Source organism: Eptatretus burgeri, chromosome 4 (assembly GCF_056783735.1).
Source record: "Eptatretus burgeri isolate ZD-2024b chromosome 4, Ebu_testis_v1, whole genome shotgun sequence".
Lineage (NCBI taxonomy): Eukaryota > Metazoa > Chordata > Myxini > Myxiniformes > Myxinidae > Eptatretus > Eptatretus burgeri.
The window spans coordinates 50,486,358-50,513,970 of NC_140964.1; the positions used below are offsets into that span (position 1 = coordinate 50,486,358).

Genomic DNA, 27,613 nt, shown 5'->3' on the forward strand with positions numbered 1-27,613 from the left:
TACTTTACTGGAATGGAAGTCGTAGTTTTATGGAATCCTGCTCTCCCTTTTGGGCTGGCACCCCTGCCTCACACCCTGCCATTCTTTCTGCCATGGAAAGTAAGGCCCTCTAATCATTGGGATCTCCCACGACGAATCTGAGTGTCTCGGCCTGTTACTTTCGCACCACAGACAGGTCGGTGGTCTCTGTCTTATTGCACCTCATTTCTGGTCTTGCACCCTCTGCCCTCGTCTTGCACAGCTCAAAGATGAGTGTGCTACCTCTGCACCATCCTCTCACTTGCTGTTAATGTTTCTTACTTGATGTACCACATTCTTTAGAGAGTGTTGGTACTGCTGAAGCAGTTTCTTGGCAAGGGTTACATTGGGTTATGCCGAGTACTTGGCAAGGGCCGAAGCCATTGTCTTCCCAGCATTGTTCGTCTGTGCTTTATCCTTTTAAATGTTGAGCATCAAGCAAGGAAGCAGCACATACCATTGTTGGAGTCGTTGGTATTACTCAGCCAGGCTTTGAACTACCGACCTCCCAGACTCAGAGCGGATGCTCCAACCATTACACTGCTGACTCTAGTGTTAATATATTCGACCTAGTGAAATAGAACGAAAACCTAAAATAAATCCCAATAAAACCAGACAAACCTTCTCCATCACTTTTGGGATTGCAGAACAACTATGCCCAAAAGGCCCCTCCATTATTTCCATTTAACTCCCCCAAGCTCTTCTCATGCTCATTTCAGATCAAAAAGTGTTTTGCAGAATTCAAGGGAGACAGTAGCCAGGAGATGTTTCTATTTCCTTATTTAATTGATGCAAGAAGATCAAAATGAAAAATCAAAGTGGAATGAATGTTTAAACGGTCCAACATGCATTGGCATTCAACATGCATCCAACATGCAAACAAATCGAAACATTCAGCACATTTCATTCCTACATAGATGGTATCAAATTATCATGAGAGGCATGCGATTGGTTCAAAGTATGATCCTGACATTTAAACCTTCAAAACCACTCGATGATTTACCCTCACTGAGTACATGGCATTCCGTGGGAAGATCACGAGGTAGTCACAGGATTTAGTCGTACACCTGCGTGCGTTCCGAGACAACATTACCATTCACCATCTCCACCTCCTTGATGATAACCTTGCTGGTCTTCTTTCCACTTTCAACTGCATAATTCGCATGATCCAACTCCACTGTGAAAGGAAAGAAGAAAGATCTGTGATGTTGCTGAAACTAAGGGTTTGTAATGACGGGTTTACCTAGACAGGAATGGTTCTGTAACAAGGGTCTTGTATTTCAGACCTCATGCTGAGAGATTGGTGAAATTTGCTCCTTATTTCAACATGGTCGCATTTTCCTTCCAATGGCCGCAGGAAATGAAAATTACTTTTGCATCATATTTCCAACAACCAGGAGGAAACTATACCTGGTGCTCGCTTAATTGGTAGGGTGGTGGGCTGGGGATCCCATTTGGCTGATGAATTAATACCAGGTGGGGTTGACTCAGCCTGTCATCCTTCTGAGATTGGCAAGTGATTTCCAGCTTGCTGAGATGACCGAGTCATTTGAGTATCCTGCGTCAGAGCGGCGACCCGTCCAGGATTGTGCCCAATAGCCCAGGAGACTGCTTTGGCACCACTGATGCTCAATACAGAGTATGGTCCCAATGGATGGATGGATAAGGAAATTCGTTTTAAAAGGGTAAGCAATATATATTTTTTTAAACCTCAAGCAACAATTTTAAAACCAATACTTAGGTTGTCTCGACAAATCCTTTCAAATATCATACCTTCGTGTTCAGACATATCAACTGCTGATGAAATCATTCCCACTTGCTTCATCCTGGAAAATCAAATCAAAAGGAAACAAGAGCTTTTCGTCAGTTTTTCACTTCCCATAAAAAACATTTTCCATAAAAACAACACCCACCAAACATCTTTCTTAACAATTCTGAAGTTTTACCTCCTGGGGCGGTGGGGGTGATGGGGGACAACAACCGGGTAATTATATCGATTCAACAGCAACCTCATTGCTATTGTACACTTCTGTTGACCTCCAAAATCTCCGAAACGATTCATAGACTCAGTGGAATGTGCTCGGAGCATCTGCTCTGAATTTGGTGGGTCAGCAGTTCGATTCTGACTCTGGATCAGACTCGTACCAAGGACTTTTAAAATGGTATTTGCTGATCCTTGATTTGCTTGACCCTCAGCATTTATAGGATAGAGCACAGACAAACCCCGTGGGTTGATATCATCAATCATGAACCCGTGTATTATCGGTTGATTAATCAAAAGCATCCCATCTTCAGAATGTTCTGTAATTATAATAATGTCAGGTTGACGTGAGCAAATTGTAAATTACATCAGAACTGGGTGGAGGCTCGATGGAAAAATTAATCGTGTTGGTGATTAAAACGTTTCGAAATATCGTTTTCTCATGTAAGTGTTCAAACATCTGCGTTGGAAATCCAGCTGTGTTGCTGTCTGTCTCTGCAAATGCAGATTCAGTGCTGTGAAAGCAACCCAACGGCAAGAATTACATTAGGTCGTTTGCCTTTGCCTTCCCAGGAGTAGTCAGGGCAGGAATTTGTGATTTGTTCAGGGTGACGTTGATTAATTTACCTATGCTTCATGAAGGACACGTGAGATCTTTGATGTCCACCAACTATCTCTAGCAGACAGGACACCCAGATTAGCATCCGTCAATGCCCTGCTTTCGAAGCACCAATCCAGCACTGTATAGTCAGGCTGTGAATTAAACCCAGACTAAACAGTTTAAAGGTAAGGGTGCTACCTATGTACGCACCATCCTGTCAGACTGTGTTGCACTATCAATAACTAACAAATGATGATAATTTTCAATTAGCTAACTTCGTAATTTTATTGATAATGGCCAAGAAACCAGAGCAGGATCACTGCCCAGCAGGTACTGCGTCATCAGGTACACAGGTTGAGGCATCACTCTTTCAAGACATTAGAAGCTTATTATACATTACATGTTCAGAGTAATTCGATCCTATGTTCATTTGAGGTGTTCTTTTTTTTGTTTAATGCCCTAAAAATCCATTAAAAGCACATTGTTGTCTTGCCAGGCGAGACGGCTTACAGGTGAGTGTGCGTACCTCAAGACCATCCTGCTAGCCCATCGTTCAATTTCCTCCCCATTAGTTCCAGCCTCCCTGGATCCCTGACAATATTCCTTTTTTCCAGGTGAAATGATTGAGACACTCATTCCGGGATGGAGTAAAGATTTTAAATTTGTTCCTTTGTCAGATCGAAATCTTTGTTCATCCCATTATTTGTCGTTTGTTCTGCAATAGGCCTCAGCATCGGATTAAAAATGAGAAATATTTCCAAACAGTAGTCGAATTTCCATTGTCTACTTCATTGTCTTCAAAGTCATTTTTCTCATTAATTCGCAGGTTTAACTGATCCGCACACGTCACTCCTCAAGTTGATTAAAAACAAATCAAGAGCAAACCTACTGTACACCTGCTTTGTCTCTCAATGATAAAGCTCTCTCACCGGATCTCTTCTCCTTCCAGCAACTTCCTGTAGGTGGCTATCTCGATGTCCAGCGCCATCTTGGTGTTCAGAAGTTCCTGGTATTTGCAAACGTGCAATGCCAGCTGGGTCTTGATGTTATTTATTTCCTGCTGAATATTCACCACCTCAACTTTCATTTTTTTCAGTTCCTCTTCGTTTTGGTATTTCTTTGCTTCCAGCATCTTCTGAAGCTTTCCTTCCTGGGGGAAAAAAAAACAAGCAATCAGGTAACTGCTGTATATCTGTTTGACAGCAACCTCATTGCTCTCAGTTTGATGAAACAAATCAACAGTTCATCGCACATTATTATCGTCACACCTTACATCAGTGCAAACATTTTGGGAGAAAACAATTGAGGAATGTTGAAGCATGAAATACAATTCAAACGTTGCTTTGATAAACCTTTCGTATTTCTCCAAGCTTGGCTCCAAAGACCGCCACCTCCGTGGAATTCTCCGCAGGGCCAAATCCTTCCTCCGTCTTTTCCAGCTTGTAACGGTGTAAAATGGCCTTGTTCCACAGGGCCATTAAAATTGGATTTGGCTCCTCACCGGCGTCTTGTGCTTCTGCTTCCCATATTGTCCCCCCTGAAGTTTTGGAGTCGAACATCCTCTGTTTCATTGGCGTCTCACGGCAGGAGGCAGTGTCGTACGGTTTGCTTCCCACTCACTGCAGACAAGTTGGTTCCATTGCATTGGTTTACATGTCTACTCTGGTCCCTCTGCTCCCACCCTCTTACCTTTCGACGAAATCTCTGGCTAACCAGGTCGCAGAAATTCTCCAAGAAACCCTTACCAATTGTTACGCTCCGCAATTCCAAACTAATTAACACTTCCAATTCTCTGCATCTCCTTCTCTTGCATGTGGAACCATCCCGCTGAGCCTGTCTCAATTTGCTTCCATCGGACCTTCAAGTCTGCTGCTCATCACCATCTCATGCCTCTCCCATTTCTACATCCGCTGATAACTGAACCACTTTCATTTGCTGCTTATGTTCTGCTCGAGTACATCAGCGCATTATTGTCCTCGTTTCCCCATTTTTGCCCTGTCCTCTCTACCGACACTTTTCTCACTGTTGTTCTACTCTTCTATTAGCCTTGACACCTCTTATTTTAAAAAAAAAAAAGTGTGTTGCTTTTGTAACATGTCGAGGATTTCATCAGAACAAACTGCTTAAAAGGTCAGAGATTGTAACTTGTAATAGTTGCCACAAAGAATACAATTTGATAAATAAAGGGTTGCTAAGGTCATAGTGTATAGGAAGGTAATCAGCCAATAACAAGTCCCACACTCCCATTGCATTGGTGGGAACAGAGCTGGTGTGAGCACCAACTGCTCACAGGTGTGAGGAATGCTCAGATGATGGATCTCATGGAGAATCATTTATTTTACAAAACCACATGTGTGATGGTTTCAAGGGAATACGAGTTTTCCAAAGAAAGTTCATTCAGAAGATGCATTCCAAACAAGGATCACAGGAATGACTTGTCAGGTGAAAACAAAACGACATATTGTGAAATGTTTACAGAAACAGTTCGAACACATAAAACCGATTACTGGTATATAATCACAAGTCACCACAACCAATTACTGGTATCTAATCACAAGTCACAAAACCAATTACTGGAATTAAATCACAAGTCACAATAACCAATTACTGGTATCGAATCACAAGTCACAAAACCGATTACTGGTATATAATCACAAGTCACCACAACCAATTACTGGAATTAAATCACAAGTCACAAAACCAATTACTGGAATTAAATCACAAGTCACAATAACCAATTACTGGTATCGAATCACAAGTCACAAAACCGATTACTGGAATATAATCACAAGTCACAAAACCGATTACTGGAATATAATCACAAGTCACCACAACCAATTACTGGAATTAAATCACAAGTCACAATAACCAATTACTGGTATCGAATCACAAGTCACAAAACCAATTACTGGTATCTAATCACAAGTCACAAAACCGATTACTGGAATCCCTTCACAAGTCACAAAACCGATTACTGGAATATAATCACAAGTCACAAAACCAATTACTGGAATTCAATCACAAGTCACAAAACCAATTACTGGTATCCAATCACAAGTCACAAAACCGATTACTGGTATCTAATCACAAGTCACAAAACCGATTACTGGTATCTAATCAGAAGTCACAAACCGATTACTGGTATCTAATCACAAGTCACAAAACCAATTACTGGTATCTAATCACAAGTCACAAAACTGATTACTGGTATCTAATCACAAGTCACAAACCGATTACTGGTATCTAATCACAAGTCACCACAACCAATTACTGGAATTAAATCACAAGTCACAATAACCAATTACTGGTATCGAATCACAAGTCACAAAACCGATTACTGGTATCTAATCACAAGTCACCACAACCAATTACTGGAATTAAATCACAAGTCACAAAACCAATTACTGGAATTAAATCACAAGTCACAATAACCAATTACTGGTATCGAATCACAAGTCACAAAACCGATTACTGGAATATAATCACAAGTCACAAAACCGATTACTGGAATATAATCACAAGTCACCACAACCAATTACTGGAATTAAATCACAAGTCACAATAACCAATTACTGGTATCGAATCACAAGTCACAAAACCGATTACTGGTATATAATCACAAGTCACCACAACCAATTACTGGAATTAAATCACAAGTCACAAAACCAATTACTGGAATTAAATCACAAGTCACAATAACCAATTACTGGTATCGAATCACAAGTCACAAAACCGATTACTGGAATATAATCACAAGTCACAAAACCGATTACTGGAATATAATCACAAGTCACCACAACCAATTACTGGAATTAAATCACAAGTCACAATAACCAATTACTGGTATCGAATCACAAGTCACAAAACCGATTACTGGTATCTAATCACAAGTCACCACAACCAATTACTGGAATTAAATCACAAGTCACAAAACCAATTACTGGAATTAAATCACAAGTCACAATAACCAATTACTGGTATCGAATCACAAGTCACAAAACCGATTACTGGAATATAATCACAAGTCACAAAACCAATTACTGGAATTAAATCACAAGTCACAATAACCAATTACTGGTATCGAATCACAAGTCACAAAACCAATTACTGGTATCTAATCACAAGTCACAAAACCGATTACTGGAATCCCTTCACAAGTCACAAAACCGATTACTGGAATATAATCACAAGTCACAAAACCAATTACTGGTATCCAATCACAAGTCACAAAACCGATTACTGGTATCTAATCACAAGTCACAAAACCGATTACTGGTATCTAATCAGAAGTCACAAACCGATTACTGGTATCCCTTCACAAGTCACAAACCGATTACTGTTATCTAATCACAAGTCACAAAACCAATTACTGGTATCTAATCACAAGTCACAAAACCGATTACTGGAATTCAATCACAAGTCACAAAACCAATTACTGGTATCTAATCACAAGTCACAAACCGATTACTGGTATCTAATCACAAGTCACAAACCGATTACTGGTATCTAATCACAAGTCACAAAACCAATTACTGGTATCTAATCACAAGTCACAAACCGATTACTGGTATCTAATCACAAGTCACAAAACCGATTACTGATATCCAATCACAAGTCACAAAACCGATGACTGGTATCTAATCAAGTCACAAAACCGATTACTGGTATCTATTCACAAGTCACAAACCGATTACTGGTATCTAATCACAAGTCACAAAACTGATTACTGGTATCTAATCACAAGTCACAAACCGATTACTGGTATCTAATCACAAGTCACAAAACCGATTACTGGTATCCAATCACAAGTCACAAAACCAATTACTGGTATCTAATCACAAGTCACAAAACCGATTACTGGAATTCAATCACAAGTCACAAAACCGATAACTGCTATTCAATCACAAGTCACAAAACCAACTACTGGTATTCAATCACAAGTTACAAAACCGATTACTAGAATTAAATCGCAAGTCACAAAACCGATTACTGGTATCTAATCACAAGTCACAAAACTGATTACTGGTATCCAATCACAAGTCACAAAACCAATTACTGGTATCTAATCACAAGTCACAAAACCGATTACTGGTATCCAATCACAAGTCACAAAACCAATTACTGGTATCTAATCACAAGTCACAAAACCGATTACTGGTATCTAATCACAAGTCACAAAACCGTTACTGGAATTCAATCACAAGTCACAAAACCGATAACTGCTATTCAATCACAAGTCACAAAACCGATTACTGGAATTCAATCACAAGTCACAAAACCGATAACTGCTATTCAATCACAAGTCACAAAACCAACTACTGGTATTCAATCACAAGTTACAAAACCGATTACTGGAATTAAATCGCAAGTCACAAAACCGATTACTGGTATCTAATCACAAGTCACAAAACTGATTACTGGTATCTAATCACAAGTCACAAACCGATTACTGGTATCCAATCACAAGTCACAAAACCGATTACTGGTATCTATTCACAAGTCACAAACCGATTACTGGTATCTAATCACAAGTCACAAAACCAATTACTGGTATCTAATCACAAGTCACAAAACCAATTACTGGTATCTAATCACAAGTCACAAAACCAATTACTGGTATCTAATCACAAGTCACAAAACCAATTACTGGTATCTAATCACAAGTCACAAAACCAATTACTGGTATCTAATCACAAGTCACAAAACCAATTACTGGTATTCAATCACAAGTCACAAAACCAATTACTGGTATCTAATCAGAAGTCACAAACCGATTACTGCTATTCAATCACAACTCATAAAACCAATGTTGAGTATCGCATCAACTCAGGAAACTGTCGACAAATATTCGCGCACACCTCCAGAAGCATATTACAAAGATCGACTCACAAATCACAAAATTGGAAATGAGCACAATTTGAATTCCGCACACATCATTTCCCCACCTGAGATAGTAAAGAATCCAACTCTGCCTTGCTCCGTTGCAAGGTTATCTTCATCTCACCAATTTCACTTGTAAGTCCAGCCACATTAGCTTGGTGACTATCACCAGCTTGCATAATTTCCTGTATCTGTAGGCAATTTAAGAATCCATCAGTTTATCAACATTTCCAATGAACACTGACAATGAGGATAAAGACAATCGTTGATAGATATTCGAATATATTCAGATGAAAAAGGTGTTGAAAAATCCATAACAATCAATATTTTATGACACCATCCTCATTTATCGTATCTGCTCGACTTGCGACTAACTTGGCACACACCTTTGTGGAGTAGTATTGGTTTGCATCCTCACGGGTTCGCATGGCCAGCACCAGGAACTGGTTACGGACATCTTCCAAGTAAGCCGCCAGATCGAGGTTCCGTGAAGTGTCAACCTCCACCAGCAGGGCAGAGCTACCAAAGTACGACTGCAACTCACGGATTTCCTAACCACCAGAAAAAAAAAACAACAACTTGGGTCCACATTGGGATGCTGAGCAGCAGACAGATGGATGGTAGTTGAGAAATATTTTCACTACTACAAGAATGTCAACAAGAATGCAGCAGAGATGGTATTTTTTTAAATATATATATATATATATATATATATATATATATATATATATATATATATATATATATATAAAACTTTAAAAGGATAATTGGTGGGTGGAGGGTCTATTGTGGAGGCATCACCTCTACGTGAGCTTCTTCAATGAACTTCAACTCATCCTGAAGTGACAACATTTTTTCTTCCAGTTTTATCCTCTGTAGACGCATCTTGTCAAAGTTCTGAAGAGGAAAACCACCACCACCACCACCACAAAAAGCCATTGACAACATAATCCTTGATATTTATTATTGTAGATTATCCAGAGGCATGACCGTTACTCATTCACACCTGGAAGCTGTATGCAAGCATAGAGATCCTTTTTTCCTATTCTGTGTGTACAAAACTTTACATTCCTCACTGTCTCGGGATTAGGCAAGGTGAATAACAGACTAACCTCCTTGCAGACAACAAACTCGTTTTCCAGTTTCGTTCTCTTTGGTATTTCATCCTTGTATCTGCAAAGTACAATTTTTCTTGAAAAACAACCGACTCTCTCTTCCTATCCCGCAATTCAAGTGTCAGATCTGCAGGACAATTGTTGATGGAACATCAAGGAACACGTCATCCTATTGAAAAAGCATTGATGGCACATGGGATTTAATTTGGAAGAGAACATCAACTTGAGGTCACATTCCAAATACAGGTTAAGGAGACAATCAATGGTCCTATAAATTGCTGTACTGGACTAAAGGGTTCATCGACACATAGGAGAAGGGGAGCAAGGGTGAGAGAGCATGGGAAGAGGAAAGTGAAAGAATGTCAGAGGAGAAATCAGAAAAGAGGGAAAGAGGAGTTATACAGTTTATGGGAACGACGGACATGAAAGATTCCACCACTTTATTGACATAATGTGTAGAAGGCACTAAATAATCCATAATTTAAGGCCCTGTCACACCTTGACGATTTAGCCAGCGTATGCCGACGTATGAAAAATTGGTCTAAAACGCTGGCACACGTCGAATACGTTATGGGTAAGTTTTGTATACGTTAAGAGCACGCTGGCATATGTCGTAGTACGCTGGCATACGTCATAGTACGCCGAGCTCGTCGACAAATTTGAACATGCTTGAAATTTTTCGACGTATTCCAGCATATGACTCACACGTTCCGCATACGCTGGCCATAAGTTGTAGGCACGTTACGTGATCGTTGACACACGTCGACACACGTTACTTGTAAGTTACTCATAAGTCGAAACACGTCGAGGTAATGTTTAGCGTCGGTGTTCCAGACTCCATGGTTTTTTTGGGGAGGGTTTTTTTCTTCGGTATGACGGTGATGTTGACACTTCGATTTCTAGTGTGGTTATAATATAATATAATTAATAGGCTGCCGCTCAACGATTTAAATCATAACCGCGCTAGAAATTGAAGTGTCAATATCACAGTCATACCGAAGGAAAAAAAAAAACCTGGAGTCTGGAACACTGACGGCTTCCTCCTGTGTGAACCTCATTTTTATATACCAATTCCCCTAAACGCTGCCAATACGCCATTATATGGTAGCTGTAAGTTAGTAACATGTTAAGTAAGTTCTGTGGTCGTCTGGAAGACATCAAATACATCTACATACGTCAATATGCGTTGGAGATACGTTACACATAGGTTCAAAGCACGTTACTCATAGGTTAGAAATAAGTTTCGGGTACGCTAAACATTACCTCGACATGTTTCGACTTATGAGTAACTTACAAGTAACATGTGTCGACGTGTGTCAACGATCATGTAACGTGCCTACAACTTATGGCCAGCGTATGCGGAACGTAAGCGTCATACGCTGGCATACGTCGAAAAATTTTCAACATGCTGAAAATTTGTCGACGTACTTAGCGTACTACGATGTATGCCAGCATGCTTCAGCGTGCCCTTAACGTATACAAAACTTACCTATAACGTATTCGACGTGTGCCACGTATTCGGCAAATTTTTCATACGTCGGCATACGCTGGCTAAAACGTCAAGGTGTGACAGCGGCTTCACACTTCGATGTCTAGTGCGGTTATGATTTGAATCGTCGAGCCGCAGCCTTTTAAAAGGCCATGCCACGTGATCGTCGGCGATACGCTGCCGCGTGCTATGCATAAGTTAGACTATCGTTGGGCATAGGTTGTGAACGCCGACAACACGCACAGCATTCGTTGATATAAGTTATCTATATGTTATCGAAACGTTCTGTGTGCGTTACTAATACACTATGCATACGTCCAACTAGTTATGAATACGTCCAAAACTGGAAAAAAAAAACATCAATAGTTCAGCGTACGCCAGCGTTTTACATACATTTTGATACCTTTCCATACGCTGGCGAAAACATCAAGGTGTGACAGGGTCTTTACTTTCCAAGTCCTGTTAGGCGTCAGAATTTAACTTGATCGCTCCATCATGACGCCAATAATATTGTAATGAAAATTACAATACTGTATTGTCCTGTCAACAGAGTGGCACCAAACCTTTGCGGAGTGAATTTATCTGGATATTAAATTTATATGGTGATCTGAGGCTTATGAAAGCATATTTATTGAATACAACAAACTTCACTGCTGCGGTCAGCCGCACATACCATCGCACGTCTGTGGCCGACACAAGCAGATCTGGAGATGCTTTTGATTTTGGTGCAGCAACACACATCGAGTTTAAATGCCAATCATGATCTACCTGTTCAGGTGGGAACCCCAAACAACATGTGCACTATCTTTAATATCCTGTTTGACAGCATCCACAAGGTGGCAATGTAAGACTTGGAAATATTATAACCCTCAATGAAAAAACATTTCCAGATCACACAGTGTTCCGTGCCACTGCTGCCATGTTGCCCCCTCCTGCCCATGCTCACCCTCCCCAATCACCAACCCCCCCCCCAAAAAATATTTAAAAATCAACAGTCATGACATAGGACTGTGTAGCCTAGATTCGAATCCCGACCCAGCTATAAACTGTCATCCCAGTGTTTTACAGACAGGGTACTTCATCAATGTGTGTGCCGTCCGTCGGATGGACGTTAAACTGGGCGTTCCATGTGCCAGTATTAGTTGGTGAACGGTGAAGACCATGTTGGGCGAGCTATCGCCAGCACCATGAACAAGTTACAAAGTCCTACCCTGACCGGCAGAGGACACTACATCAGCAGCACAGCCGCAACCTTGTGCTGGATACGAACGAAGAAGTCTGAATGTCATGGCCAGGTTAGCAGAACACCTTGGGCTACTGTTGGGGGGAAAAGTGCCGTGGTATCATCAACATCCACTGGCGAATGCGAGCAGAAAGGACAGCCGGCTAAACGTCTCCTTCAAAGGACGATGCTCGATGCTTGCAAAGCACCAGGATGACAGTTTTTGTCAAGAGGGTAATCAAACTCGGACTAAACGGCTTAAAGGAGAGTAAAAAAAAAAGAGATAAGAATTGTTTTTTGCAACTTCCAGAAAAAAAAGGTCAAAATGAATGAACAAAGTAAAAATAGCAAAAAAAAAATAAAAAAGGTGAAATCAGGAAAGTGTGTTCTTGATTTGCTCACTTTTGCTTGATTTGCTGCACCACCGCTTCAGTGCGTTTCAGGTCGGTCAGCAGTTGCTGCTTGTTAGCATTGAGTTCAACGATCTGCTTCTTGAGATAACCTTCATAATCGACGAGGATGATGTCGATGTTGGCTTTGTACGTTCCCTTCTCCTTCAATTTGCTGAGTCGTGTGCTCAGGATCTGATTCTGTTGCTCCAAGAAGCGCACCTGTTCAAGCAGGTAAGAACCTTATTGGGATCAGCCTGCAGGTGTTACCCTGAAAACACATTCCTCACGATGTGCACCTCACATTACAATCATGTTGAAGGTGATCCAGTTAAAATCCTGATACCTGGACATCAACTGGACGTTCCAACGTGGTGCAGTGGGACAATAACTTCTCGAATGCAACCATCGTGCGTGTAGAGAGCCTCCCTAATGAGGAACTTCAACACAGGAGGCCAATAGATCCATCAAAGCCTATGCTGTGGTTGCCAACCTATGGCTGTTTGTCCGTGCTCTCTCTCCTTGTGTACGCTCCAACCATATCACACCGCATAGTGTACCCGACTCACCTTTTCGATGAAGGACACAAAACGGGTGTTGAGGCCCACAAGCTCCCGCGTCTCCTCCTTGCACAACTTCTCCTCCGTGGGGTCGTAGCTGGCCAGATGTTCGATCATTTTGCTTTTCTCCATCATGGAGCAGTCGTTGCCCTCGAGCTCCAGAAACTCTCAAAATAACAAGCACACCGGTGCAGGAGGAATGGATATCATGGAGATAAAGCTTTATTGGAAGAGTTCTAGAAGGTGGAACAGATTTATGACGACTTAATAGCCCAATAATTGCTGATAAGGTGGAAAACCTCCATAAAAGGAATCTAATGGATGAAACATTACCTGGATCCAGCAAGGTGGTGCTGCCTCACGTTAACAACAGCTCTGCGGTAAGACTATATCTGGTCACTACATCAAAGAAGCCACTCGCAGCACAACTCGAGCAAAATGGATCAAACTGAGCGAATGTTGAGCAATATGAGTGTCTCCAGCATGGAAACATCCGGCATAGACAGATACAGAACAAGTTCTCTTCCTAGAAAACATGGATTCAGTAGTCAAAGTCTCACCGTCGGGAGCAGGCAACAATCATCCTTCTCCAGCCGAACATCCATACTCGGAGGAGGTTCAAGGCATTCATTCCAAAGCATAGGCAAGTGGGTCAATGGAGGCTTTTCCTCTGGAAGTGCTCATTCGGTATCGTCCGCTTTCAGTCCCGGATATGGTTCAGGTGCGAGCAGGTTTCAAAGCATGGTGCTGGCCCACAGCGAGAAGGAGACTCTACAGCAGCTCAATGACCGCCTGGATGACTACCTGAAGCGTGTTAGGAGCCTGGAGAGTTACAACAGCAAGATTGAAATGGAGATCAAGCACCTGATCACCAGCTACGGTCCGGAGATGATCGACTGGGAATCTCAGGAAAAGCATCTGGAGGAGCTGCGTGTGCAGGTGAGCGTTCGTTCTTCTTTTTTTTATTCCAAGCAGGTATCGAGGCTCATGAAAGTGCAAAAACAATGGGAAATGGTTAATATGCAGGGAGTGGGACAATCGGGAGTCATGACGACAATCATGGGATCACCAAGCACGAGGAGTGGAGTTGCAAGTGAAACAATGAGAGGATCTTAGCGGGTGTCTGTTAAAGGTCATAGTTCGAAATAGGAGAGACCATGAAGCAGTCGAAATTGGCAGCTGACTTAAAGGTCTGCAGGAAAGAACACGAGACATACTTAGGAAGATGGGTCCACTTCCACATGCAAGCGAAGAGAGGTAGGAATGAATGGACCTCCTGGAAGCATTGTTGAAGCTTAAATTTGGGGACGATAAGAAAGGAAGGTTTCTGGTAATAATGCTCGTGACCTGTGGTTGTAGTCGTAGGGATTAGGCAGAGGGGTGAGAGGGCAGGAGGAGAAATACTAGAATAAATTTGGTAATTAACTGTGCAACCTAAAGTGGACGGAGGCTATGTTTTCACCCCTGTCTGTTTGTCCGTTTGTTTGTGTGCAGGATATCTCAAAAAAGTTGTGGACGGATTCGGACAAAACTTGGTGGGCAGGTCGGGTGTGTGACAAGGAGGAATTGATTCGATTTTGGTGAAGATTCAGATCTGGATGCTAGAATTGAATTTTTTTTTTTAAAGTGAATCTTCACTTTTGAGAGTTAGGACCAAAACCTAAATATAGCACAATATCTCAAAAAGTTGTGGCCAGATTATAACAAAACATGGTGGATGAGTTGGGTGGTTTACAAGAAGTCGATTCGATTTTGGTTCAGGTCGGTATGCAGAGATCCAGCCTATTAGAGGGATACAATTCAGCCTGGTGGAGATGTACGCTCTACTGAGTACCGTTCGAGTTCAAACACTGTTTTGGGATTGTGGAGTTTGGACTTCATGACAATCACAAAAATTTGTTGTACTGTCGATGAAGAACTACAACATTTTATCGACAATTATTGTCCCCTTTATAGCCGTGAATTACATCAGCTACAAGTGTAGGAACTCGAGCACATCTCACCTGAAACTCGTTAGATTCTCAGAAGCTTGTCCTACTACACATCTTGTTTTAAATAAATAAATAACGTGATCTGTGATTCCTCTTTGATTAGTTTGATGATGCCATCTTCTTCTTCTCCTCCTCCTTTCGTATGCAGCACAAGGCTGTTGGATAGCATCATTGGCTGAGGGTGTGGCTGTGCTGCTGATGCAGTACCCCCTGCAGATTTGGGCAGGAATTAAGAATTTGTTCAGGGTGCCAGCAATAGCTCACCTACTCTCCACGAAGGACGCCGTGGGATTCTTTAACGTCTACCGATGAATGCCAACAGACGGGATGCCCAGTTGGACGTGTATCCGAGGGACGGCACACACATTGCTACCCCGGTGTTTCCCAGGCAGGGTGATTCATCAGTTTCTAGCTGCGTCGGGATTCGAACCCAGGCGAGACAGCTTTTCCAGGTCACATTTGGCAATATCGAAGAGTACCATACGAAGTATGCAAATAAACTTCCCTGTTAGGTCCAATTAGTGTTCATAAAGACAGATCACTGTAAAATGCAGACACTTCAGAATGACTGTGATTGCACTGGATGTGTTGGATGGACGCCATTTTGTGGTGCATGATGTTCTGCAGCTGGCTGAACTGACTTTGGACAATGCCAATCTGAGCATGCAAGCTGAGACCAACTATCTCTCGATCAAAGATTTCCAAATCAAGTAAGTCACCATGAAGCGCACCCTCAACACGCTGCCAGGGGATTGGATGATACCGATTACCATTCGATGAAAGCGTGGGACACAAACAGCACTGTGTGGGCTATGACGTCACAATGAGCATATGTTCCATCCATCTCCAGGCTGGAAATTGAACAGAATCTGTGCCACAACATCGAAATGGATATCAACGAGATGAGAAAAGAGATAGACAGCATCAACCTCAACATCCTGGAACTTGAGGGGAACAATGAAAGCCTGGTGGCCAGCCTGGTGATGATGAAGAAACAACACAAAGAGGTACAATGGAGAGAGAACTGAGGTCACCGGCCCAGTTGCATAACATTCCCTCATCTTTAAGGAAAGATTCCCCTTAAAGTACACTCGGATTCCTGAGTGAAGGATCTCTTTAAGTGCTGTTGTATAAATAAGCCTGAGGAATTCCTCAGGGAAGGATTTTCTTAAGGGTAAGAAAATCCTTCGGAGCCGTTGCTGTGCTAGTCAAACGAGAGGGAGAGAGAGGCAGAGAGAGGGATAGAGAAGGATAGAGAGGGTGAGAGAGGAGAGGAATAGAGAGGGGCAGAGAGGGAGAGAGAGGCAGAGAAGGATAGAGAGGGTGAGAGAGGAGAGGAATACAGAGGGACAGAGAGGGAGAGAGAGGGATAGAGAAGGATAGAGAGAGATAGAGAGGGTGAGAGAGGAGAGGGATAGAGAGGGGCAGAGAGGGAGAGATTGGGATAGAGAGGGAGAGAGAGATAGAGAGGGTGAGAGAGGAGAGGGATAGAGAGGGGCAGAGAGGGAGAGATTGGGATAGAGAGGGAGAGAGAGAGAGATAGAGAGGGTGAGAGAGGGGCAGAGAGGGAGAGATTGGGATAGAGAGGGAGAGAGAGAGAGATAGAGAGGGTGAGAGAGGAGAGGGATAGAGAGGGGCAGAGAGGGAGAGATTGGGATAGAGAGGGAGAGAGAGAGAAAGAGAGGGGGAGAGAGGAGAGGGATAGAGAGGGGCAGAGAGGGAGAGATTGGGATAGAGAGGGGCAGAGAGGGAGAGAGAGGGATAGAGAGGGATAGAGAGAGATAGAGAGGGTGAGAGAGGAGAGGGATAGAGAGGGGCAGAGAGGGAGAGATTGGGAGAGAGAGAGATAGAGAGGGATAGAGAGGAGAGGGATAGAGAGGGGCAGAGAGGGAGAGATTGGGATAGAGAGGGAGAGAGGGATAGAAAGAGGGATAGAGAAGGATAGAGAGGGTGAGAGAGGAGAGGAATAGAGAGGGGCAGAGAGGGAGAGAGAGGAATAGAGAAGGATAGAGAGGGTGAGAGAGGAGAGGGATAGAGAGGGGCAGAGAGGGAGAGATTGGGATAGAGAGGGAGAGAGAGGGATAGAGAAGGATAGAGAGGGTGAGAGAGGAGAGGGATAGAGAGGGGCAGAGAGGGAGAGATTGGGATAGAGAGCGAGAGAGAGGGAGAGAGAGTGAGAGGGATAGAGAGGGAGAGAGAGGGAGAGAGAGGGAGAGAGAGGGAGAGAGAGAGGGAGAGAGAGGGTGAGAGAGGAGAGAGAGAGAGAGAGAGAGAGAGAGGGAGAGAGAGCGAGAGGGATAGAGAGGGAGAGAGAGGGAGAGAAGAGAGCGAGAGGGATAGAGAGGGAGAGAGAGAGAGGGAGAGAGAGAGCGAGAGGGATAGAGAGGGAGAGAGAGGGAGGATAGACATCCAATTAGAGAGAAGAAGAGATGTCCCAAAACTCAATAGTGGCGAAGCGTCCTACAATAATGGCTTCAGGAAGAGCCAGGAGCACAAGTGGAGGCTTGTCCCAAGCACGAGAGAGAGACAATACCTTGTATAGTTGTATTATGGGTGTTGCTGAAGTTATTTATGTTTACTTACACTATAACTATAAATAGTGTATAATTGTGAAAAATCACTCGATTTTGGTAAGACATGGGTCCACAGGGTAAACCGGGACACCCCCTCCCCCCCCCACACGTCTCTCTCCAACGTGGGATTGACGAGTCATGAACCCAGTAACATGCCACTTTAAGTCTATCTATTACGTACAGAGTTCACCTTTTTCCCGGGGTTCGCGTCGATTGAATTGGTGTCGAAATCACGTGAACACGAAGTCATAAATGTTGCACCATGAAGGTAGAACTCACTACTCGAGTAGTACGGACCAACAACTCGTTCACCTGCACCTGCACCTGCACCAGACCACACCTTTACATCAACAGAGATATCATCCGTGGGATTGTCAGTTCGATGGAGTTTATAAATAAATTATTTAAAACATATTGTTGTGGAAAATGACTCCTGGGGGATTAAAGGTCAAAGGATGGGTGGAAAGGGGGGAGGGGGGGGGTGCTCACTTGAGTTTAACGAAGATTTTCAGGAAAAACATCAGGAATATTTGAATATGCAACGATCCGCACATTCTTTGTGTACATTAGGGAAAACTTGAGGAAATAGTTAAGTAAATCCTGAAATCTTTCCCTAAGGATGCTTCATGCAATCAGGTCAGTGTCCTCAAGGACTATAAGTGGATTACCAGGAAGACCTCCAGCTCAAGAGACCTGGTCTTCTTCCAGTAAATATCCAAACATAAGTAAATCAAGAATAATAATCAATCGCCTGGAGGATGTTAGTGTTGTGTGAACTTGTGAAAATGAAACCATCGCTCAATGCCCCCTTTTGGGTGGTTGTCCGTGCCCCATGGTGTAACACTCTGGGGGGAATCCCTCCATGTTTCACAGAGGGTGAAGGAACTCAAAGCCAACATCGCCGTGGAAGACTTGAGCAACGTGCAGGTGGATTCGATCCAAGGAATGGATCTTCTGGCCGTCCTGACGAGCATCCGGGAAGAGTACAACCGTTTGTCCAAAAAGAACGAACAGGACGCAGAGGTCTGGTATCGTGAGAAGGTGGGTCATGTTTACATGGGTCTTACCGGATCCCGATGTTAGTGAGACCCGTCGACCACCACTCCAACAACCCGGGACGTTCTTTACATGGGTCTTACCGGATCCCGATGTTAGTGAGGCCCGTCGACCACCACTCCAACAACCCGGGACGCGACGTCCGTGGTCGCTACATAATTGCATACCAGTCATACAGTTTTTGACGGATCGCGCTGAACATTTTTGCCAAAGCGTTTGATTATAATGCGCATTAAACACTGGAGCCGATTTTTGAAAAAAAAAAAAAAAATGTAAAAGTATTTTTCGGATTTTTTCAAAATTTTCAAAGTCCCGTTGCTAAGCAACGGTGGCGTCCATAGCAACGGTGCTCAAAAGCAGAGAACTCGATCCTGGTATGAACCGACTAGTCAAGTTTCATCAAAATCGGTTGATTCCTCTGGCTTCCAGAGCTGTCCATTACATATATACATACAGAAAACCTGAGAATAACGGTAGTCTAGCGACCACCCAATAACGGTAGTCTAGTGACCACCCAATAACGGTAGTCTAGTGACCACCCAATAACGGTAGTCTAGCGACCACCCAATAACGGTAGTCTAGCGACCACCCAATAACGGTAGTCTAGCGACCACCCAATAACGGTAGTCTAGTGACCACCCAATAACGGTAGTCTAGTGACCACCCAATAACGGTAGTCTAGCGACCACCCAATAACGGTAGTCTAGTGACCACCCAATAACGGTAGTCTAGCGACCACCCAATAACGGTAGTCTAGCGACCACCCAATAACGGTAGTCTAGTGACCACCCAATAACGGTAGTCTAGCGACCACCCAATAACGGTAGTCTAGCGACCACCCAATAACGGTAGTCTAGAGACCACCCAATAACGGTAGTCTAGTGACCACCCAATAACGGGAGTCTAGAGACCACCCAATAACGGTAGTCTAGCGACCACCCAATAACGGTAGTCTAGTGACCACCCAATAACGGGAGTCTAGAGACCACCCAATAACGGTAGTCTCGCGACCACCCAATAACGGTAGTCTAGAGACCACCCAATAACGGTAGTCTAGTGACCACCCAATAACGGTAGTCTAGCGACCACCCAATAACGGTAGTCTAGTGACCACCCAATAACGGGAGTCTAGAGACCACCCAATAACGGTAGTCTAGCGACCACCCAATAACGGTAGTCTAGTGACCACCCAATAACGGGAGTCTAGAGACCACCCAATAACGGTAGTCTAGCGACCACCCAATAACGGTAGTCTCGCGACCACCCAATAACGGTAGTCTAGCGACCACCCAATAACGGTCGTCTAGTGACCACCCAATAACGGGAGTCGAGTGACCACCCAATAACGGTAGTCTAGTGACCACCCAATAACGGGAGTCGAGTGACCACCCAATAACGGTCGTCTAGTGACCACCCAATAACGGGAGTCGAGTGACCACCCAATAACGGGAGTCGAGTGACCACCCAATAACGGTCGTCTAGTGACCACCCAATAACGGGAGTCGAGTGACCACCCAATAACGGGAGTCGAGTGACCACCCAATAACGGGAGTCGAGTGACCACCCAATAACGGTAGTCTAGTGACCACCCAATAACGGTAGTCTAGAGACCACCCAATAACGGGAGTCGAGTGACCACCCAATAACGGTAGTCTAGTAACCACCCAATAACGGGAGTCTAGTAACCACCCAATAACGGGAGTCTAGTGACCACCCAATAACGGTAGTCAAGTGACCACCCAATAACGGTAGTCTAGAGACCACCCAATAACGGTAGTCGAGTGACCACCCAATAGTTTGGATCCCAATTAAAATGATTAAAGACCACATCAGATGCCAATCAATTGAAAAGACTTTTGCTAAGTTTAAATGAGGCTTCAACGAATTTATGTTTTCTTGCTCAAGTCGTTGGTGCTATTTATTTTTGTTTGGGTTTGTTTCAGATACAAAACATTAAAGAGGTGGTGGGACAAGGAGAAGCGGAACTAAATCCTCTTAATGAACAACTTCATTCTCTACGTCAAGAACATCACAACCTGCAGCTCACCATTAACTCTTCAGGCACCAAGGTCTCTGAATCCCAACGGATCACAACATCCCAAAGCATAAGGTCTTCATGATTGGGCAGTTTCGAGTGTGCTGCGACTGGGAGTTGAGGAGGAGGGAGGGCGCGGCCTAGCAACCCTGGTGGTTTCGGTCCACCAGTCGAGGATCACCGAGGGTAACGAGTTAAAATTTGAAATGTGGACAAATTATGAAAAAAATAAAAGAATATTTCTCCATGTTCCCACAGAAAGAATTTCTGAGGAAGTCGTTAACCGACGTGGAGATACATTTCAACTCGGAACGAAACCGAATGAAAGGTTATCTGGGCCAGTATGAATCGACCCTGGCTGGGCTCAAGGAAGAGCTGGAAAAACAGCTCGGTGCTTATGAGCAGCTGATGAGCACCAAGATCAGACTGGAACAAGAGCTTGCCGAATACCACAACCTGCTGGAGCACGGCGACATACAGTGAGTAGTTACCTGCACCACCAGAGGTGGACCGAGGTCATGTTTTCACCCCCCATCTCCTCCCATCCGTGTGTCTGCGACCAGAATACCCCAGAAGGTTCTGGACGGATTCGGATGAAGCTTGGTGGACAGGTTGGGTGTGTGACAAAGACGAATTGATTCGATTTTGGTGAACATCTGGTTCCTTGAAATTTTAATTTTTTAGGTCCTCGTGGAGGATCTCCAAGTCTTACTCGTGTTGTTGTTCTTGTGGACTTTTTTTGTTTCACAGCCTACAGTTTTCATCGAAACTTCCTGAAACTTGGCATATATATGTAAAAATACCCTGCGCAGGCAGTAACCATCTCCGATTTTGGAAATTCTTCCGAGAAAAAAAGTTGACGTCATAATATCGCCGCTAATGGAAATCGCCTATACCATTATCTCCAAAACTAGGCAAGCTGTTTGAATTTTGTTTGTGGGAATCAAGCCGGGCATGAGCACAGATAATTAATTTATCGCAAACCTGATACATCACAATGACGTCATATTCGTTTTTATGACGTCATCATTAAGAGGACGAGGATCTTAGCTCTTTTGAGCTTGTTAAAGAAATTCTTCACCATTGAGAGATTTGGGCCAAAAAGGAGATATAGCACAAGGTCTTAAAAAGTTGTGGATGAGTTATGACAAAACTAGGTGGACGAGGTGTGTGTGTGTGTGTGTGTGTGTGTGTGTGTGTGTGTGTGTGTGTGTGTGTGTGTGTGTGTGTGTGTGTGTGTGTGTGTGTGTGTGTGAGCAACTGTAAGCTGCAAGGGGTTTGAAAAACATCCAAAATGACAAATTCCTTACGGTTATAGTAAGTTTTGCAACCTCAGAAGTACCATTTTCCTTATTTGGTAATTGCAGCGTACGACTGCAGGTAGCAACATTTGCTGGGGACACACCGATGGCACTAGTGCAGTGCCCCCTGTAAGTTAGGGCAGGGATTTGTAATTTGTTCAGGGTGCCGGCGATAGTTCGACAACTCATTGCGAAGGACACCGTGAGATGTTTAGTGTCCGGCAATGAAAACAAGCAAACTGGTCACCCAGTTTAACATCCACCTGAAGGACGGCACACGTTGATGAATCATCCTGCCTGTGAAGCACCAGGATGACAGTTCATAGCCGGGTCGACATTGAAACCCAGGCGAGAAGGTTCACAGGTGAGTGTGCACACCTCTCGGCCATCATGCCACCCCAGAAGTACCATTGGTTTGATTATTCCTTCATATCAGAAGCATTAACTTTAACGAGCTTAACTTGAGATTACTTGTAAAACATTCAACATCATGTTAACTTCTTCCCTGAAGAGATAACACAATTGTTGATAGAGCTATGTCGAATCAAGAATGCTGCAAAACGCTCAGCATACAACGGAAATTATTACACAACTTAATTGTACATTCTGTCCACAAATTACTGTTCCAAAGTCAAACCGTAATTAAAAAAAAACAAACAATGAAATTGGATATGATGATGGGGTTTGCTGTCTGAAAGAAAATTTCTTAAAGTATTATTCTCATGAATTGTCATCTGAATCCAACTGGACTTGTGGGGACTGCCCTCAAACAATTCGCAGATGTGTTCAACATCCTCACCACTTGTGTTTAGCTGGCTGGCCTGCCCCCACCCCCTCTCGTTTTATGCGACAGTGACTGCCTTTTAACATCTCTTAAAGTGTGTGTATACGTCATAACCCAAAAGAGAGAGAAAAGATTAAAGTTTGCAGAAAGTATCCAGTGCTGTATTCATTCACATATTTTGAAATTATCGTTATTTTTTTGGCCCACCTTGCAATTTGTAACAGATTCAGGCAGGGAGGATGGCCTAGTAGGAGTACACACCATCCTCGGAGCTGTCGAGCCTGGGTTTCAATCCAGACCTGGCTATAAACTATCATACTGGTATTTCACAGGTGGAGTGATTCATCAGTGTGTGTCATTACTCGGATGGATGTTAAATGCGAATCCCATCTGCCAGCATTCATCGGTGGACGTTGAAGATCGCATTGTGTCCTTCATGAAGAGTAGGCAGCTATCGCTGGCACCAAGGCCAGATTTCTGCCCTGACTCCCTGAGTCAGAGTGGTGACCTGGCCAGGATTGTTGTCTCATAACTGCTTCAGCAGCACCAACGCTCTGCGTAGGACATGGATGATTGATGATGAATACAGATAAAGCATTTTGATGTTTATCTGATAAGAACCAAATGCATGAAAGTGCAGAAAATGCCATCATGTTGAAGAAGTGAAGTTAATTTAAGGAAACAAGACGCTGTTGGTAGGTTTACATCTGGATATTTATGCTTTAATTCTTTGTTTCTTTCTTTTTTCCAGAACAAGAACCAGTAGCTGTTAGCACGGTGCGGTAAGTATCTCCGACACACCACCACATGACCTGGAGATGAGAGGCCCCACACCAAAATAGTGCCACGAGGAATTTCTGGAATCCAGTATTGTAGGAACTGCACTGTTACATGGATTTTGCTTCATTAAACTCAAACTATGCAATGAAAAGCAACGCTTCCTGAAAGTAAAGTTGAACAGATCATCTGAACAACACAGGTTGACGTCTAATCATTAGACTTATCCAGACTGTACTATTCTTGTCTCCACCTTGGTGACATTTTGTTGCCCTTTTATAGGTTATTCCTCAAACCACTTCCTTATCCATGGCTATTTTGATGTTCTGGAGGCCTTGCTCATATCCACTTCTAACCCCCTCCCTCCCTACCCAACTGTCCTTCCTTCCTTCTGGTTGCAGGCTCTGAAGGCCTTTGTCCTCATCAATGTTCGAGGTCTCCAAAGAATAACAAGTCGGTGCAAGGCGTAAAAACAATACGTGCAAAGCATTTGTTCTACGATAATCCACGATTACAGAAATTAAATCCAGATTAAAATATCAAGACTTATGGAGAAAGCTAGAACATAGAATGGATCAGAACGTAACAGAATAAAAGGAACAGTCGAGAGAGGGGTGGGGACACCATCAGCAGGGTTGAGGGACAAAACACAGGCAAACCTGGACAAATATGGGATGTTGGAAAGAATGAGGGGCAGGGGTGGACAAGATGGATATCGAAGCAAAAAGGAAAACCTGGAAAGAGGGGGGGGACGTGGGGAGTCCTAATGGGAGTAGAAAAGATCATGGTTTAGAATTGGGGACAATCTTATATGGTGGTGAACAGCTGTTTTGAAGACCTGGAGGGAAGAATGAGATTGAAGAGGATGTAGGAGTTTGTTCCACAGGTGGGGAAAAAGAGGAACGAGATGAGTGGAGGTGAGCAGTGATTCGATTTGTGAAAAATGCCGGAATCCAAAATTCACGGGCGCCACCATAATCACCGGGCGCCACCATAATCACCTCGTATGAGAAATGGTTTCCTTTCAATTAGCAGACATGAAAATGAGGACAACCTTCGGTCTTATTAAGGGTGGTGGGGGTTCGTTTTACTTTTGTTTGTCCCAAGTACATGTCAGCAATGGTTTATTCCATATCATTACCAATCACACAAAAACCATTTCCTTTGGACACCCTTTTCTAACCTGCAGAAGCATGAGAGGGAGATTGTCAGGGCAATTAAAAATAAATTAATTAATAAAGGAAGATTGCATTTGTGACGTCACAGTAATCCGTTTGATAAATGCTTTGCTGCTCTGTTAGAACATGCTTGGCTTTTAAAAGCAAGAACTGCTTACTCGAATTAACCACAGGCTTAAAGTGATTTATAAACATTTCAGTGATTGTAATAATAAATACAATAATAATAAAAATTACACAACGAACTATCGTGTTTGTGCATTTACTTTAAAATTTACACAAACAGTGTGGATCGTCTCAAGGTGATATGGCTTCCCATGACTACTTTTACCATTTATTCCTCCAAGAGTTACCTTCTGAGAACCCATTCAACGACTGCTCTTCCTACTCAATCGGATTCTTTCTCTCGGTCAACACGAACACGACACAGTTTCCTTTTCTTTACCAAATACTTGTATTAGTCAAAAATACAAATTGCCTCTGTTGTTTATCTTCCTGACGTAAAAACAAACTTCTTGTTGTCTATATTTACCACTATACTTAATCTTCTTTCAACAACCTTTTCAAATGTTCAAACTTTCAATGACTGCTCTGTTAGTTTAACTCCTCTGTAAAATTAGAATAACTAGTAAACAATCCTTGACCATGTTGTGGAACATTGGCAGAGACCCTCACTTTGGTTTTTCCTCCTCTCTTGTTCACCTACATTCGCTTTTAAAATCGTTTTCTCTGCAACCGCTTGATCAATCGACACAAAACTTTCATCACTGGAAGCCAAAACGAATGGAGATTTGTTTTTTTTTTAACAGAGTTGCTGGTAATTGGATGGAAAATGCGGCCAGCGTTCCAAAGTCTGTTTGCTACATGCATGGGATGCAGGGTGTTCACGTATCGGGAATAAAAAGGTCTCCCTGCATCTTGATCAACGGCACAACAGTGAGAGTTGCCCAATCTTCAGGGATCACTCGTTCCCAGACATTTCTACACAACTTCATCATCCACTTGATTCCTACATATCCAGCCATCTCTATCGTTTCCACGAACAATACAGCCGGACCCGCTACCTTTCCTTTAAACTTCAAATAGCCAATTCAACTTCTTTACATTCCAGGTCATTCTCCCATTCGTTTTCTTCATTCAAGAGCTTCTCAAAGTAAGTTTGATGTTCCTTCTCAATGAATTTTTTTCACGAGATGTCTGTTTTTATCAAAAATTCTGATCATACCCCCTTACATCCTTTACCCACTGCCTGGCTATTTTGACAATGTTATTCTGCTCCTCTGATAGCGTTAAGCTTTTTCACTATTGTTCATACACTTTATTCTTTGTTATCACGATTTCCTTCTTCAAACATATATTATCTTTATTTTGAGGGTCTTTACGCTTTTGCCACTTTGTGTAAGCTTCTTCTTCTGTTTGAAGAACAGAAGTTCTTCTTCGTCGGCCATTCATGCGATTGGATCACAGCGAGATTAGGATCATTTCTGGTTATACTATAGTCCTGGTTATTAGACATTCCCTGAGATAATGTCCACTGCTTTTCCCCTAAATCCCCTCCCTTTTTCTTCTCTCAATACATTTTATTTACCCAAATCTCAAAAGTAACTCAGAGATCCATCGATGTATGTGTGATAAGCTCGAAATATAAATCACCATCAACCATACCATCAGACAGCAGAGTCTGGCAATGAAAATGGACAAGCCAGAAAAGTTGCACAACTCTTCTTCAAGGCCACTTGGGACAGGGCCTGCAGCGATGATGATAGGCCATTTGGCATTCCCACATCATACCCAGCAAATAAATAATACGCCAGACATATTTTAATTTACGAGTGACGTCATGCAGTACTTAAATGACACTGAATTTTTTTTGGTCTCCACAGACTGTAGAATGTCTACCATTTTTCCCTCCTTCCTCTGAAATAAAGTCACTCATTACATTATTACGACGCCACTGAATGGCCATTTCTAAGCAACCCGAATATTCGAGCGGGGAGGGGGGGGTCTCTTTCCACTCAATGCCCTACCCAGTTGCCCTGCCCGGTCCCAAGTGCAATCAAAGACGTGGTGTAAATGAGCCTTCTGAGATGGAAGATTAGTTGTTATCAATGAAGCAAATTGTAAACCTTGATTATGAGCCAATAAACAGCAGAAATTATCTTGGCCATTGGGTGTGGTACTTCCTGCAAAATATGTCCTTGCGATGACTGCTTCATTTGGCAGAATACAACAAAGAACAGAGAAAAAAAAACTTTCAAAAGCGCAAGCATTTATACATTTCAAGCAAAATCAGGAAATGTCCAAGTGAAAAAAAAACTGACCCAAAGTGTACAACCCAAAGTAGGAATTTAACTTTAAATGACTTGCATGACGAGTTTAACTTTTATACACAACTTTGGAATGCATTACATGTCAAAGGAAATGTAAAAAGAACTATCGCCTCCTTGCTCCTTCCCAATTCTTTACATTAACAAGTCATTCACAACCTTCATCAATGCAGACTGTAACCTTAATCGATTAGAGGAAAACGGATGCCAGAAAGGGGGGTGTGCAGGGGATTTAACACCCTTATGGCTTTTTAAATGTTACAAAATTTATAAGGCTGGCTAGCAAGAAAAAATGGGAGGGGAGGGTAGACATCAAGCTTCAACCAACAAATGGCA

The 27,613-nt window shown here is 42.9% G+C and overlaps 2 protein-coding genes across 2 annotated transcripts; one reads left to right on the forward strand and one right to left on the reverse strand.

The window, feature by feature from the left end:
* Window positions 1-781: 781 nt before the first annotated feature.
* On the reverse strand, window positions 782-13,484 carry LOC147028030 (intermediate filament protein ON3-like). The gene is made up of 9 exons (XM_085877968.1): window positions 13,265-13,484; window positions 12,709-12,917; window positions 9,593-9,653; window positions 9,282-9,377; window positions 8,867-9,031; window positions 8,546-8,671; window positions 3,530-3,750; window positions 1,792-1,844; window positions 782-1,195 (listed from the first exon to the last, which is right to left on the reverse strand). Exons 1-9 carry the CDS (start codon window positions 13,388-13,390, stop codon window positions 1,074-1,076), a joined length of 1,179 nt encoding a protein of 392 aa, XP_085734094.1. The 5' UTR covers window positions 13,391-13,484; the 3' UTR covers window positions 782-1,073.
* Window positions 13,485-13,581: 97 nt separating this feature from the next.
* LOC147028031 (keratin, type I cytoskeletal 18-like) lies at window positions 13,582-25,184 on the forward strand. Its single transcript, XM_085877967.1, has 8 exons — window positions 13,582-14,194; window positions 15,874-15,956; window positions 16,097-16,253; window positions 18,693-18,860; window positions 20,819-20,944; window positions 21,169-21,389; window positions 23,747-23,777; window positions 24,174-25,184. Exons 1-7 carry the CDS (start codon window positions 13,694-13,696, stop codon window positions 23,766-23,768), a joined length of 1,278 nt encoding a protein of 425 aa, XP_085734093.1. The 5' UTR covers window positions 13,582-13,693; the 3' UTR covers window positions 23,769-23,777; window positions 24,174-25,184.
* Window positions 25,185-27,613: the final 2,429 nt, after the last annotated feature.